General features: G+C 42.4%; 1 protein-coding gene across 1 annotated transcript in view; it reads left to right on the top strand.

Moving 5' to 3' along the window:
* Positions 1-16,490, top strand: part of HHAT (hedgehog acyltransferase) — a 306,415-nt gene that overhangs the window by 207,424 nt on the left and 82,501 nt on the right. Inside the window, exon 9 of the mRNA XM_034667656.1 lies at positions 5,117-5,318. Coding sequence (XP_034523547.1) covers positions 5,117-5,318 — 202 coding nt within the window. The remainder of the gene's footprint in view (positions 1-5,116; positions 5,319-16,490) is intronic.

Below are 16,490 nucleotides of genomic sequence, written 5' to 3'. Positions count from 1 at the left end.
TCTCTTGGTAAAAGAGCTGAGAACTATCCCAGCTCAAAATGTGCCCTCTGCTTTAAAGTAGACCTCTTTTAGCTTTCTGGAGATGATAAAGTCTAGAGTTGTCCATGAACCAACTGCTGGTTTTTACTTATTAAAATTCCATTATGATCTGTACTGGACAGTGATTTCTTTCCTGTGTGCATCTTCTCTTGAAAGCTTTTTATAAGCAGATCTGTAGCTTCTTTTGTGAGATCTAAACACCAGCTCTTTGTCTACTACCCAGAGGATGGGGGTTTGACCGGGCTGTGGGAGAGAGCACTCAAATGTGAGCCAGGGTCAGTTCAGGGAGCTATTGCCCATGAGAGCTGGGTTTAGGAGAGCCTGGCCAGCCCTGCAAAGATCTCTAAGTAGGAGCTCCTCTTAGAGCCCAGGCGAAGCCACGGTGAGGTCACCTCACTGACAGTGTAATGCAGCCGGAAGTCTTGCCCTTCCCCACTACTGAAGGCTCTCGTCTTTCCAAGCCTAGTACTTGTCATCTGTGAAGTCTCTTGAGGTTAGGATAGGTCTAGTGTGTGGAGCCACATGCTTTTGAGCCTAATGGGGAGGTAGGATTACAAAGTGTGGAGAGACTTCAGCGTCCTTCAAGTGTCTGTATTCTCTAGAAACAAGTGTCCTCTGAAGTTTCTCCCAATAACTGGGGCAGGACCTTACAATCCTCCCTTGGTTCCTAATTGCTCATAATAGGTCCATGCCAGTGGTGATAATTTATCACAAGTTTGAAAGCTATAGGAGGGTGTGAAAATTTTGTTGCTAGGTGCGTAAATACTGTTGACTAGGAACTATATAATAACACATGCACACACGTACACACCACACATCCAGTCCTTCTGGAAAGAAGTTTACAATTTAATTGAAATGACAATATAATAGAGGAGACATCTTTTGGTGAATAACTGTGCAGTCAGTGGTACAAAGAGTAGGTGCCCTGGGTTAAATAGAAGAGTGGGAATATTCAAAAGAGACTTCCGGGAGGAGGTAGAAAATGGATAAATTTTGTAGGCCACGTAGGAGTTGGAAAACTAGAGAGGCTGGAGGATGTGAATGTGGTATGACCAAAAGCGTGGAGGTGTGAAAGCCCCACTTGTTCAGGATTTCATGATTTACCAAGAGAACCAGTGGGAAATAAGGATGGAAAGATGTGGCAGAGCTGGAATAGGATGGAGTAGCCCTGCTGAGCACTAGGAAATTGAAAATTGGGACCTTGCAAGCCCACCTCACGTCATTCCACGGGATAGTAAAAACCAAGTCATTCAGTATCCTCTTACCTCAAGGGGGTCAGGGATTAGGCCTCAGCAAAGAGTTTGAAGATAATATGCCAAGCTGGGAAGCTACTGTGTAGGTCCTGGGAAAAGGGAGCCTTATGGTTTTAAGATTAATGTTTTTACCACATGGATTTTCACCACCCCTCTCCTCAACTGTAAGACATATTCTTGAGTTGTTTTTCATAGTGGATCTGAGAGAGACACATATTTTCTTCTCCCTTCGTGTATACCTACTTGGCAACAACCCCCCCCCCAACCATTGACTTTGTATGCCCCCCACGTCTTTTGTAATCAGACATCTGCTGGATGCCAGTCTGGTCAGGATAACACGTATCATCTCTGCTTGTGGTACAGAAGGAAACTAGTTAGTCTGTTTAAAATTTGAACTTACACCCCTGGACTTCTGGCACAGTGCTCCTTGGCCCAAATGCCTTTGTAAATAATAAGCATCTTTCTCCCCAGCAAGATTCCTTTCTGACAAAAGACATTTCTTCAAGTTAGTAAAATGCTGGTGATTGTTTTTGTGGAGATTGCTTTGAAGATTTGGTTAAATAAGAGGAACATATCACCAAGAAATGTTTCTATTACCAAAAAAAAAAAAAACCCACAAACAAACAAACAAACAAAAAAAGGCAAATAGGACATAGGCCTGGAAGGTCTGAAACCAGAACATTCTAGGTTCGGATTTCATCCCTCCTGTATAAGACAGGCCTAGTCACTAGTTCCTTGCTAGGTTGTTATAATGATTAGAAATAGTATACATAAAGCACCTGGCTCACAGACACTCGGTAAAGGGTAGACATTATTAATAACATCTCCATTTTATAGAAGGTCCTCCTCCTGAGTTGGGGAATTGCTGTGTTTTGCTGGTTCCGTGAGATGGTTTTAAATTCAGAAGGCGGCTGCAGATGGATGCTAACTCCTTGAAGCAGCATTCTCTGCAAGCAGTGACCACATGAGGCCGCCTGGCAGGGCAGGCCCTGTGCAGACTGAAGCTCACAGTCACTGACAAGAAAAATCTTTTTATTTTTTGCTTTGCGGAGAAGGTGGTGCTGAAAGCTTTCTTCCTTTGGGAAATCAATTTCACTGCACAGTGGATCTCAGTGAGTGGGGTCATACTACTGCTTTCCTAAAAGAGAGACATTTCTGTTTTTATTAATCATGGAACTGACACAAGACTGGTAGAATTTGTAAAAGAAAATAACTTGTTTACTCTCCTTTTTGATGCACCTCCTGCCTTCCAGAGGTTAAGAGGGAAGAAGGGATTTTTATCTTCCAGTCTGGAAGCCAGACCCTCTTCAGGTTTAAAAATAAGCAGACTCATGTCCTTGGAGACCTGCCGTATATGAATTTTAGGAATAAAAGGAATTCTCAGATTTTTGTCGGCTGTCATTTGGAAGGCAAAGTTACAAAGCCGTAGTGCCAAGAGTCCCTAAAATAGCTGTGCCTGTAATTATGGGGCTAGACACTTCCTCGTCACAAGTATGAGAACATGTCCTTCTTGGAGTTGAATCCAATATGAAGGACCATTGGTGTGGAAGATGAAAGGCTTTTATTCTACACTGGGTTTCCTGACATATAGAGGGCTGCTCATCTTAACATTGTGAGATACAGTAAAAGGTCAACATGAAATAGTTATCTTGGGTGAGAAGAGTATTGGTGTTAGTATTACCTTTTTTAATAAAATTATCTGTCAAAAGCCATCATTCCTCATACTTCTGAAGTTGGTTTGAATACCTGTTTTCCTCTCCCTCTCTCCCCGCCTCTATACATACATATATGTATGTCTACATACATATGTGTAAGAAGGTTGCATGCGTGTATATAGGAGTGTAGCCTCATGGAGTGCCATGATGGGGCAGCAGCTCCCTCCACGCAGGCAGGATAGAGACTTGTGGCCCATCTTTTGCTTCTGCTAAGGCGTGTTCTGCACCACTAACCGAGCCGCCTCTAGGGGGCAGCAGAACACCAACTAAAAGTACAGTGCCTGGGGTTGTCAGGCTTTTCTGGCTCATTGTCCAGCCCTTCTAGGTCCATGATGCAGTCCCCGCCTTCTCCCCTTCACCCAGCAAAATTCATCCTCTTGGCCTTGCCAAGCTGGGGTCCACTTGCCTCCACTCACTCCCTTCTCCTCTGCACTCTTAAACTCTCCTTGTCTACTTTCTACTGTATCATCTAGCTTAAATGCTGGGACATGTTTGCTATTGTTTCCCAACCAGCTATACCTGTCCTTTTTGGCAGGAACAGTGTTTTATCTCTTTGGGTTTCCCATTATGCCAGGACTGCCCTGGAGGCCTAAATAAATGCTTGATGGCAGATGAAGGTCCCGTAATCTATAGTGAGCGCTTGATAGGTATTTGCTAATTTAGTTGTCAAGATGGTCTTGTTTTTGCACAGGAGAAGGCATTTTATTTGCTGCACTTATTTCTGCAATGGCTACTTTGTCGCGTGCGTTCTGGTTTTGGATGGGAGTGTAAGATGTAGGTGTGATGCAGAGCGTGAACTTTGGTGCCGTAGTTGGAGGAAGGCTCTTCCCCTTCCTGGTTGTGTGCCTTGCTCAAGTGAACTTCTCAGCCTCCGTTTTCTCACCTACACGATGGGCCTATTTAACCTGAGCATATAATTTTATCTAAACTGGAGCACATTTGAGAGTGAAGGAAGATATTTAAAAATACTTATCCTATAGTTTTTTGAAATATTTATTGACTGAGGAGTGGTTTTCATTTTTATTATGTTCGACTTGTCTATAAAATTGTTCTATTCAAAAATGGTTTGCAAAAATGATTTTCAAAATAACATTTCCTACAAAATATTAAAATAATATACGAACAGGCAAATTGTAAACTGGCTGGCACTCTGGAACAGCAGGTGTAAACCATATGGTGCTTCAAAGAATCAAACCACGCAATGTGTGTAGAGTGTGTAGTGCTGTGCCTGGAACACACTGTGCGTGCAGGAAATGGAGATTTCGTCTTCCTTCCTGGAAGAAGGTTGGACAAAGAAGCACTCATCACAGACCAAAGACCTTTGGGGTTTTTTTTAAAGGCTGCTGCCAGGAGGCTATGCTCCTAGCTCTCCAGAGTCTACCGACACAAGGGGTGAGTTTTGTCCAACCCCAGCTGGAAAATACCGAGTGAAGAAGGTGGTCCTGCTTATGTGTAGTCAGATATCTGCCTCAGCAGTAGAGAGCATACCCTGGGGATGCTGTGCATTTTGGGTAATAACTGGGCTGACCTGTGAGCGCAGAGCTCTTCCCTTCACTTGCAAAGTCACTACTCCTTCTGGGCAACTTGCCTGGAAAGCTGGAGCAGCGGGTCCTGGCACCCCTGCTCTGCACCCAGCTCCTCCTGCTTAGAAGCTTGATTGCAGCAATTGTACTTAAATATTGGGCTTAACCGTAAACATAATAGTGTGAGCTGTAAAATATATACCTGTCTTGAAGGTTGGTGTCCCCATGTAACTGGAAGCTTCGTTGCCATTCTGTGATTAGGCTTCCAGGGTTGGGCACACCTCTTTTAGCAACTGTAAATTCACCACTCATCACCCTGCCTCCTGTAAGTGCTGTTTTGCTCTGGTAATGAGCGCTCTCAAGCTTGCGTGTTCATTTAACCTCAAGCCCCTCAGAACTGAGGCTTGTGTTTCTGCCGGTTGCTGGTGTGTTGGAGAATTCAGGGAGTGCTCTGTGGCTTCTTGGAAGCAGGGAAGGATCTCCACATGGTCACTAACTATGTGTGACAGGAGAATCGAGGGCAGGAGCAGGTAGTGGTGAAGGGACAGTCCACTGCATGGCTCCTAACAGGCTCTTCTTTCTCTAGGTATGTGTACATTCCGGTAGGCGGGTCCCAGCACGGCCTGCTGGGGACGCTGTTTTCCACCGCAGTGACGTTTGCGTTTGTGAGCTTCTGGCATGGTGGCTATGACTACCTCTGGTGCTGGGCGGCACTCAACTGGCTGGGAGTCACCGTGGAGAATGCAGTTCAGAGGCTGGTGCAGACCCCATGCGTCCAGGACAGCGTGGTGAGCAGGTGGCGGGGGGGCGGGCAGCCGACCCAGGTGGACTAGGCCTGGGAGGGAAGGCGGTTGTCAGATTCACCCCACCGTTGGCCATTCTTGCCAGATTGGTTCAGAGTATGTGCCCAGAGGTGGCAGGGTTTTTGTTTTGTTTTTTACACAAGTGTTTTAAAGCAATGCATGCCTATTGTAGAAAAATAAGAAAATTCACACAAGAGGAAAAGAAAAATACCTCTTCAACAAAAACTGTTAGAACTATTCTAACTTTTTTTCTTTATATGTACGCACACATGTATAACGTCTAACACAAATGCTATTATTCCAGAGACGTAGTTGTATCAGGACCACCTTTCTATGTCATCAAATCCATTTCTAACAATCCCTTTTAATGGCTACATAGAATTCCATTATGTGGCTATGCCATCATTTATTTAATTAGTCTCCTACTATTGGCAATTGTGTCATTCTAATTTTTTGCAGTTGTCAATCAAAATTGAAATGAATATTATAACCAGGACAAATTCTTGTATGTAAAATTGCTAAGTAAAGGTTTTTCTCGCCTTTTTTTTTTTGCCATGCATACAGCTTAACTCTTCCTTAACTGCCCTGCAGACAGAGTGTGTCAGGTGACTTTCCTACCAGCAGTGCACGAGGATGCCCTTGCCAGTACTGAGTAGTGCTGGTGTTTTTAATCCCAGCTAATTCGATGGGGACTGTTACTGTAGCATAAAAAAAAAAAAACCCAAAAAACAAAAAATAGCTAAGTACTTAAGTCCCATTCTGATTCCACAGGAAAGTGATTTGGAAAATTAGGCACTTTACACATGTATTTTACACAAATGTTTTATCATATAAAAGTGATATGCAGTGTATTAGAATCTTGTAGGAAATGGTCGGTTCTGAATATGCAGCAGTATGCTGATAACGCTGAAAAAAAGTGGCTAAAAAGAAATATGCTGTCGTCAGTGTTCACGGCAGGCAATAAAACACAAGAAATTTACTGAGCAGTGATTAATGTGCCTAAACTCCCCCAGTATATGCAACTAAAGCAAATAGATTTCAGAAACCCAAACACCACCAAATAGAATACGTTTGAGTTTTTTCCTATAAAGATAGCCGTAGTAAAAATGGACAGTTATTTCAAAAAAAACTGATACAAAGCACATAGTAAAATGACACATCTGAAGGAATTTAAATATGCTCATGTATGTTTAAAGATAAATATTTTATTCAGTAGTTGTACCCAGCAATCAGCAGGAAAGAAATGTCAGTGAATCTTAATAGAAAATGGAATTTCAGTGAAAGTCATGGCTATGTAACACAAAGAAAAACCATAGCAAGTGGTATCATCAAGGTTTCAATCTCTGTCTTCAAATCTGAATAGTCTTCCCCAAAGCCTGAAACCCAATTATCATCTGTGAAAGCCAGAGAATTCTTTTCAGCCTAGGCTGAAGCCCTGTAACACATCTCTCCATTCCTTCACAAAGGGTCTAAAATTAACCTTGAACTTAATGTTAAGCATTGCTCTGTAGACTTCGAGCTGTGGCTTATGTTATTGACAAATTTTAAAAATCTAAAATGTTAAAGGAGTAGCCCAAACTGTGCTATGTAGCCAATGGCTTGTTAATTTTGGTTAAAAATGAAGGCAGTGAAAACACTCACAGGAGGAAGCACCTGAATGTCCGCTTTGCCCCTCATCACAGCTCAGTGCAGGACCTTCGGGTGTTTGCCTCGTTTGAGTTTCCACCCACAAGTCAGACGCCTAAGTGTATAGTAATTTTTGAGTATGTGTTTCTTGGTGAAATATATGTCTTGTATATTATGAAAATGGTGTTTAGTGTACATATTTATTGAGAACATATTTCATAAAACCTATTTTATCACCTTCTATCCTGACAGCCTGGTGGTTGGTTCTGGCTGTGTACATGAGGAGCTCCTTGAGTGCGAGATCTTGATGCGTTACTATTTATAGCCCAGTGGTTGGCTCAGTGTCTGAGTTAGCTACAGTGTTAAGTCAGTGCACAATTGGGTTGATTCCTTTTTTTTTTTTTTTACTTCAATTAGCCAACATATAGTACATCGTTAGTTTCAGAGGTAGAGTTCAGTAATTCATCAGTTGCGTGTAACACCCAGTGCTCATCACATCACGTGCCCTCCTTAATGCCCATCACCAACTTACCCCATCCCCCACCCACCTCCCCCCCCAGCAACCCTCAGTTTGTTTCCTAGAGTTAAGAGTCTCTCATGTTTTGTCTCCATTTCTGATTTCTTCCCATGCCATTCTCCCTCCCTTCCCCTATGATTCTCTGCGCTATTTATTATATTCCACATATGAGTGAAACCATATGATAATTGTCTTTCTCTGATTGACTTATTTCACTCAGCATAATACAATTGGGTAGATTCTTTAGTTGTTCTTCCACTTGTCCACCCAAATGTTTTCCCCCCATTACTCTGTTTCTTATACAGCTCAGCATAGATTCTGTTTTCCTTCAGAGAAACAGGGCTGACATTTTAAATGTTGTGTAACTTTTTGAATAAATTGTTTTCCCACTTGGGTTACTCTCCCTCCCTCTCTCTTCATGAATCCCGTCCCCATTCTTTTGTCCAAATCCAAACGAAGACTTAATGTCTCCTTAGCACCTAATTTCCTCTGACACTAGTCTCTATGATTGATGTGATAGTATTTTTATGATGTGAGTTCCCCTCTCCCCCAGACTGCTCATACACTCTCTCCATGGCATTAATCCTTCATCTGTTTTTTTGAAGATAGATGGGAAGATACTTGAGTAACAAGGATGATCATACCTTCTTTTCCCATATCTTTTTCATCTTCAACCTCAAAGCTTTGTCTGTAACACTAAATACAGTAGGATTTCTCAGTGTTGATGAAATGGCAGTTGAACATTCACCAGAAGACTAATCAGAGCTGAGTATTGTAGGAAGCCCTCTGATGTTCTAGGCAGGGCTGTCCAATTGAACTTTCTGCAGTAATGGAAATGACCAATATGGGAGTCACAGGCCACACTGAGCGCTTGAAATGTGACTAGATGTCACCAAGAAACTAATTTTTAAGTTTATGTAATTTTAATTAATTTGAGTCTAGGTAGCCCTCAAGGGGCTAGGGGCTTCCATTTTGAGCAGTACAATTCCAAAACATACCCCCCATTTAGAAAAAAAAATTAAAAGAATGTACAATGTGACTATAATTTTGAATGATATTCATTAATGACGAGGTACCTCGTATATCCAATGGCTACTGAGCTGTTGCACTTGTGTATCTCACAGATATCCCAGACTTAACATGTGTACTACTGGACTCGTGTACCCCATCCCCCCATAATTCCAACTAGCTCCATTCCCTCTAGCATTCTCTAGTTCTAGAAGAGTCATCCTCAATCTAGTTACTCAAGGCCAAAACCAGCAAGTTACCCTTTGTACTCTCTCTCCCTCAGTTCTACCTGTATCTACTGTATATTCTATCTCCTAGGTAGATCTTAATTTTTTTTAAGATTGATTTGTTTATTTGTCAGAGAGTGAGAGAGTGGGAGGGAGAGAGAGAGAGAGCACGAACAGGGGGAGCAGCAGGCAGAGGGAGAAGCAGGACCCTGTTGAGCAAGGAGCCTGATGTGGGACTCGATCCCAGGACCCCGGGATCATGATCCAAGCCAAAGGCAGATGCCCAACTGACTGAGCCACCCAGGCGTCCCTCCTAGGTAGATCTTAATTTTTAAAAATCATTTCCATTTCTGCTAAGTCATCTTAATCTAACCGTTCTTATTTCTTGCCCGGTCTACCAGATTGTCTTTAACTAGTCTCCCTGCTTCCATTTTTGCCTTCTTCAATTCGTTATCCTCACAGTGCTGAATGATGTTTCTCAATAAAAACCTAACTATGTTGTTACCCTTAAAATCCTTAGTGGTATCTCACGATTTTAGGACAAAGACGACAATATTTAAGGTGACCTATGAGGCCCGGCCTGATCTTGAGCTTACTACCTCTCCCCATCCTCTCTGCTCCCACCCCCCACTTCACACTCTGTTCTTCCTTCTCTTCATTTGCCCACCTGGCCCCTCCAGCCTCAGAACCCCCACATGGGCTCGTCCATTTCCTGGGATGCTCCCTCCCCTTCCTCCCCTCCCTCCACCTCTATTCATCCTTCAGATTGCAATTCAAGTGATATCTTGTTTGTCCTTTGCTGACCCTCCTAAGTCAATTAGCTCCTGATTAAAAACACATTTTGGGCACCTTGTAGGTGATCTCTTCTGTTGTACTTAACACAGTTGCAATGAAATATTTTTATACAATAACCTGTGTAATCCTTACCTCCTTCCCTGAACTGCAAGTCTCATGAAGTCAGAGATCTGTATCCTTGGCGTGTATCACAATGCCTGGCATAGAGTAAGCATGTAGTAAATACTTGTTAAATGAGTGTATATTTTCTGACCTCACTGAGGGCAGTATAAGAGGAAGTAGGCCCATGCAGCAGCATGAAGAATATAGATTGAATACTGGAAGAACTTCCTAAGGCTGACGCTTGTTGAGCATTTTATAGGCAGATTATTTTTTTCCATAGCAGCATAGATAGTAATTGGTCTAGTGATGGCAAAATGCTATTTTAGTGCTCAGTGAACAAAATATATATAGGAAAGAAAGAGTTTGGGAGGAATTAGCCTATCTGGTACCCTGCTGCTTTACGAGAGGGGGGATTATTGGTTGTGACTCACTGGGGCACAGAGCTGTAGGAAGCTGACAAAAGGTACTTTCACAAAGCACCCGAGCTGGGTGGACAGAGAAGAGTTACTGCTGCAGCAACACGCTTTTTCTCTATACAAGCACTCTCTCAGGGAGCTAGAATTTGTGTCCAGCATTGAAATCTTTTAATAAGTGGAAACATTTTGAAGCATCAGTACAATGACATTACCTCTTGCCAGTTCTCGATGTGTTTTCTCTTTTGAAGGAAGATAGCTTCAGGTTGCTTGTCAGTGATTCCTACAAAAGGAGAATCGACATCTCAAGCAGTTCACCCACCCCCACCCCTGATGCTCATTTCATTGAATAATTTCAATATGTCCTCCTCCCCCCAGCCCTTGTCTCCTCTTCTTTGCCCCAAGAGTATCCTGCTGAGCTGATTTATAGCCTCTCTGAAGCAGTAAAATTTCTATTTATAGATTTAATTGAGGAAAGGCGCCTCCAGTGACAATCAGGGAGGGTCAGTCTAATGGTTCTGGGAGGGATCTGACGCTCTGGTGTGTCAGAAGGAGCCCAAAGACCACAGCTCTGTGGAGATATCCATTCAGTTTATCTGTTATATTGGTTATTTTGACTTTGAAGATGTAGGTACAGAAATCCCATGAGTTTGAGAGATCAGTCAATTTAAAATTGATCATCCAGCCATTGCACAAACTGAGGGCCCCAGAGGGGAGGGGGGTGGGGGAATGGGATAGAACGGTGATGGGTAGTAAGGAGGGCACGTATTGCATGGTGCACTGGGTGTTATACGCAACTAATGAATCATCGCACTTTACATCAGAAACCAGGGATGTACTGTATGGTGACTAACATAATATAATAAAAAAACATTAAAATAAAAAAAAATAAAATAAAATTGATCATTCAATTGTAAGAATGATGGACGTGATCCAACTAATGATTACATAGTTCTCTGGAATCCTAACCCACTAGTTAGCAGGATATTCATGTCAGTTGACCTGATAAGAAAAACTTTCACTTGAGGTCAGTGACACCAACCCCAACTGACTCACTGAAGGATTAAAAAGCAAACTAGTCTAGCTGGGAAAATTGGACAGCTACATGCAAAAGAATGAAACTTGACCACTCTCTCACACCATACACAAAGATAAACTAAATGGATGAAAGACCTTGATGTGAGACAGGAATCCATCAGAATCCTAGAGGAGAGCATAGGCAGCAACCTCTACGACATCAGCCACGACAACCTTTTTCATGACACATCTCCAAAGGCAAGAGAAACAAAAGATAAAATGAACTTGCGGGACTTCATCTAGATAAAAGGTTTCTGCACAGCCAAGGAAACAGTCAAAAAACTAAGAGGCAGCCCACAGAATGGGAGAATATATTTGCAAATGATACTACAGATAAAACACTGGTATCCAAGATCTACAAAGAACTTCTCAAACTCAATACACGAGAAACAAACAAATCATAAAATGGGCAGAAGATATGAACAGACACTTTTCCAATGAAGACATACAAATGGCTAACAGACACATGAAAAAATGTTCAAAATCATTAGCCATCAGGGAAATTCAAATCAAAACCACACTGAGATACCACCTTACGCCAGTTAGAATGGCAAAGATAGACAAGGCAAGAAACAACAATTGTTGGAGAGGATGTGGAGAAAGGGGATCCCTCCTACATTGTTGGTGGGAATGCAAGTTGGTACAGCCACTCTGGAAAACAGTGTGGAGGTCCCTTAAAAAGTTAAAAATTGAGCTACCCTATGACCCAGCCATTGCACCACTGGGTATTTACCCCAAAGATACAGACACAGTGAAGAGAAGGGCCATATGCACCCCAACGTTCATAGCAGCATTGTCCACAATAGCTAAATCGTGGAAGGANAGCCGAGATGCCCTTCAACAGATGACTGGATTAAGAAGCTGTGGTCCATATATACAATGGAATATTACTCAGCTATCAGAAAGAACGAATTCTCAACATTTGCTGCAACATGGACGGCACTGGAGGAGATAATGCTAAGTGAAATAAGTCAAGCAGAGAAAGACAATTATCATATGGTTTCTCTCATCTATGGAACATAAGAACTAGGATGATCGGTAGGGGAAGAAAGGGATAAAGAAAGGGGGGGTAATCAGAAGGGGGAATGAAGCATGAGAGACTATGGACTCTGAGAAACAAACTGTGAGCTACAGAGGGGAGGGGGGTGGGGGAATGGGATAGACCGGTAATGGGTAGTAAGGAGGGCATGTATTGCATGGTGCACTGGGTGTTATACACAACTAATGAATCATCAAACTTTACATCGGAATCTGGGGATGTACTGTATGGTGAAACTTTACATCAAAAACCAGGGATGTACTGTATCGTGACTAACATAATATAAAAAAAAAAAGCAAACTAGTCTAAGAAGAGTATTTCTATTTGACAATGACTCATGATCTTCTGTTTCTCTACTGCTTGGCTTGATGCAGCAAATGGAGATCAAGTACGTATTGTAGATAAGCCATTTTCTCAAGACTGGAAGCCTTCCTAGACTTGGCTGCTTAGGCAGGATCAGTCTGGTTCTTCCCTCCTTAATTTGCTCATTTAGGGAAAAAAACATTTTCAGTACCCAATGTGGCAGACACATTGCAGAACCCTCGAAAACTCTGAGGAAGAGACATGGTCCTTTCCTCCTAATTTCTTTTTTTCCCCTCATCTCTTTCAGTGCATCAATGCCTATAGTGTACTATCTATCATTGTATAGTGGTAGAGTCTATTGTGAGTCAGTGCTCTACAAGAACAAGGTATTTTGTGTGGCCTATCAGGATAATCATCTTTGCAGTTTCTGCTTTGGAATAAAGGGGCAATAAAACCATGGAATGAGAGCTTTTCTCTAGGAAGAGCTAAGTGATCTGTATTAAAAAACAGTCTTGTCTTCATAAACATCATAAATACTGCTTGGCCTAGCATTCGCAGGCATTGCTCAGAAGAAAGGTCCAGGCTAGAGATAGACATTTGGGAGCATAGAGTTGGTATTTTGGAGCCTTGGAAGTGTTTGAGACTTTCCAGAGAGAGTGCAGAAAGAGAAAAAAAAGTGGCAGCCCAGGACCGAACCTGAGGAACACCGACATTTGAAAGTTGGGTGGAGGAGAAGGGGCCACAAGGGGAGGCAAATCTAGAGGGTGATTTCACTGAAACCAAGAAAAAGAGGGTATTTCATGGAGGGAGTGGTCAATGGTGGAGATGCCATTAAGGGGTAAAGTAAGGTGAGGTTAAAGACTGGTTCTGTCTCCAGGCCAGGGTGCTAACAGTGGGAGGAGGGAGCTGGAAGACATCTTCCTTGTGCCATAGGAGGTCATGGTCCAGCTGGAGATGCAAGACATGTGCAGATAGTTGAGAACCAGCATAAGGCGTTATGCGCAGAGAGACCAGAATGAGTGACAGAGGCAGCTGGTGTTCGTGAGGGGTGACGGTCAGTGTGAGCTAAGCTTTTAAGAATGGTTTATTTAAAGAGCTGGAACTTGAGTAGGACTCTGAAGAATGAAGAGTGGGGCTTGGATAGGTCAGCAGAGAGAAGACAGGCATTCCAGGTCAGGAGACTAGCACACATAGAGTCTGAAGTCAGGAATAGGGTTGCCATGGAGGTGAGGAGGCAGACATGGCAGCCCAGGGGTTATCACTCAGGAGAACGGAGGAAAGGAAGCTAGAGAAGCCAAATGGTTTCCCGTATAAAAGGGTTTGAATGCCAAACTTAGAAATATAGAAATGCAAACCACTTAACCAAACAGGAGAGCATTAAATTAACGTATTAATCCCACACGTCAAATTAGCCTGTTGTGCCCGCTTGTTAACACTCACCCAGGCCTCTCCGTCTGGAAAAGGCAATGCGTGTTGTTATGAACAGTGTGTTCCTTGGTGGATGGCGACCTGTGGGTGCCCCCTCCATTGTCTCCCGCTCTGAAGGGTCATTAACGATGCAGGAAGCACACTGCACAATTCAGTTCTTACACATTTTCTTCTCTGTGGGAATCTGAACCTAAGCCTTAACCCCTCTGGTCTAGGAGGTGGAATGTGGCAAAGAATTCTACCTCTTAGTCGAATATGTTTAGCACGGCAGAAGTATTTTCACAGGTTCTTTTTAACCTTCCATTACTGAGTCTGCTCTCTGGCAGAGAGAAGGCTTTGAACTAGAGCCAATTTCCAGTTCTTCATGGCCCGGTGAGCCTCCCCAGGTCTGGCCCGCTCTTGGACTTCTGTGGCCTTCCTGTCCCTGTCAGGTTAGGCCCGAGCAGGGTGGGGTTGCCCTCTCATCATCACTGCTGCCATGGCGCTTCTGTCCTTCCTGTCAAGTGCACAGCACAGTCTCCTGGCCTTGGGAATTGTAACCTCGGGAAAGAATACTAAGCCAAAGATGAGATCTATCACTTGAATGTCAATGGTTGAAATAGGCTTTTTCAGGTGGCATGTGGGATTAGATTCATTACTTGAGAGTCCTCAATGCCTGCTTCTATAGCACGGATAAGTGCTGGTTACTCTAGTCACAGCCTAGCGCCCAGCAGCTCTCTGTGGATGAGCTTAGGAAAAAGCAAAATCTTACTGTGTACGTGCTGAAGCTTTGGTTGTGTCTTTCCAAATCTGGGTCTCCAGAAAACCCATTACTCTCTGAAGGTAGCAAAGTGAGTTTCCAGTGTTTCTATTATCAATAGAAGGATGAAATTAGCCCCCTTTTCCCAAAGAATAATATGCATGTACTTTGTGCGATATATTTCTACAATATGTATTTATTTACAATGTATACTTAAGCTTTATGTGCAATTAATATTCTGTATATGTGCTGTAATTGCATAGCACATACATGTAATATATATGTGTGTATATGTATGTATACATACATATATATGTGCATACATATATATATATACACATATATATATATATGTTTGTGTGTGTGTGTGTGTTCATTTTATAAAGCTCTGAGGAGTCAGAGATGTTCAGGACTTCCAAAATATCTCACATTCCTCCCAAGACCTAGAAATAAACACTGCTTTAAAAAGCCTATGGAGCAGCTGCTGGCCTCATTTGAGATGAGCTGAGTTGGTATCAATGTACTGTGATTGCCAGAATGTATTGAAACACAATTTAAGGGGGCTTCTGCTTTTTCCTCTGGTCTGCACCCTAGAGTCTCTCCAGTAGGCTGGAGTAAGAGCTGGAATGGCCACTGTCCATCCCCCGAGGGGTGGCAGGAAAGTGTCTCATATAAAAGGTTCAGGACATCTATCAAATTGACTAGGCCACCATTAAAAGTAATGATTTTCAAATCATTTCACTGAGAAGAAAGATGGAAAGGAATAAAGAATAACAGATATAACAAAAAATTATTTTTATTTAAAGGTACATAGCAAACATAGAGAAATGCATAGAAGTTTACACACTCCAACATTAATGGTGGTTAGCTTTTTACTAACAGGATTCTTGGTGATACATATTCTCTTGGTTTTACTCATTTACATTTTCAGCCTTTTCTACAGTGCATATGTACTGTTATCTGATTAAAGGTTATTGAGAGTAAAGGGTACAGGATGGATCCACCCTCAGGAGGCTTCACTTAGCTGACCGTGGATGCTTGATTCGTGTTGGAAATGGAAGGACCAGACTCTCATGGGGCCATTGTAGCTGCCACCCTTTGCCAGGAAATAAACTGTATCAGATCCTGCGCAAGGATCTTTCACGTTTGTTATTTTATTTAAGCATCACAACCACCATGCAGGGCAGGTGTTCCTTATCTTCACTTTTATAGATGAGGAAACCTACAGGCTGGGAAGGTGTGTGATTTGTGTAGGAACACACGGTTAGTTCAGTTAGAAAGGGAGTCAAATTCAGTTATACATAATTTATTCTAAGCATCCTTGATACCAGATAAGAGACATCTGCTTTGATAGACCTTACACACTTATTCATTCACTTAATTTCTCCTTGCTGCTTGTGTACATTTGGCATTAGATTTTCTTTTTTTAACCAGCAAAAATGGGGTTTCTCAGGAATAACAAAGAATTGCAATTTGAGACGAGCAAGCTATGGCCAAACCATTTGGCATTAGATTAATTGACATTCCAGCCCTCAGTTGTTGGACAACTTTGGTTTTAGTTGTGGCTTCACTCAACTTGTCTATGGAAAAATTGGTCCAAGTGAATTGGGAATGCTCACAAAAGCATTTTTACCCAATTACGTCATGTGGTTTTAATAGTAGCTTTATAGGTGAGTATTAGCATTATCCCTGTTTTGCCGTGGAAACGAATGGAAACCCAGAAAGTTTAAGAAATATGTGTTCATGGGTCAGAAGTCAAATCGTACTGCAAGGCTTTCTTGAGATAAATGAATCTTTGGTCTCCATTCCTCCTGCACATACGTCCTTGTCCTCATCAGCAACAACTTCTAATTCTCTTAGCTGTTTCTACATCTACTTCTGCC

This window comes from Ailuropoda melanoleuca, chromosome 8 (genome assembly GCF_002007445.2).
Source record: "Ailuropoda melanoleuca isolate Jingjing chromosome 8, ASM200744v2, whole genome shotgun sequence".
Classification (NCBI taxonomy): domain Eukaryota; kingdom Metazoa; phylum Chordata; class Mammalia; order Carnivora; family Ursidae; genus Ailuropoda; species Ailuropoda melanoleuca.
This window is presented reverse-complemented; position numbering and strand designations above follow the sequence as displayed.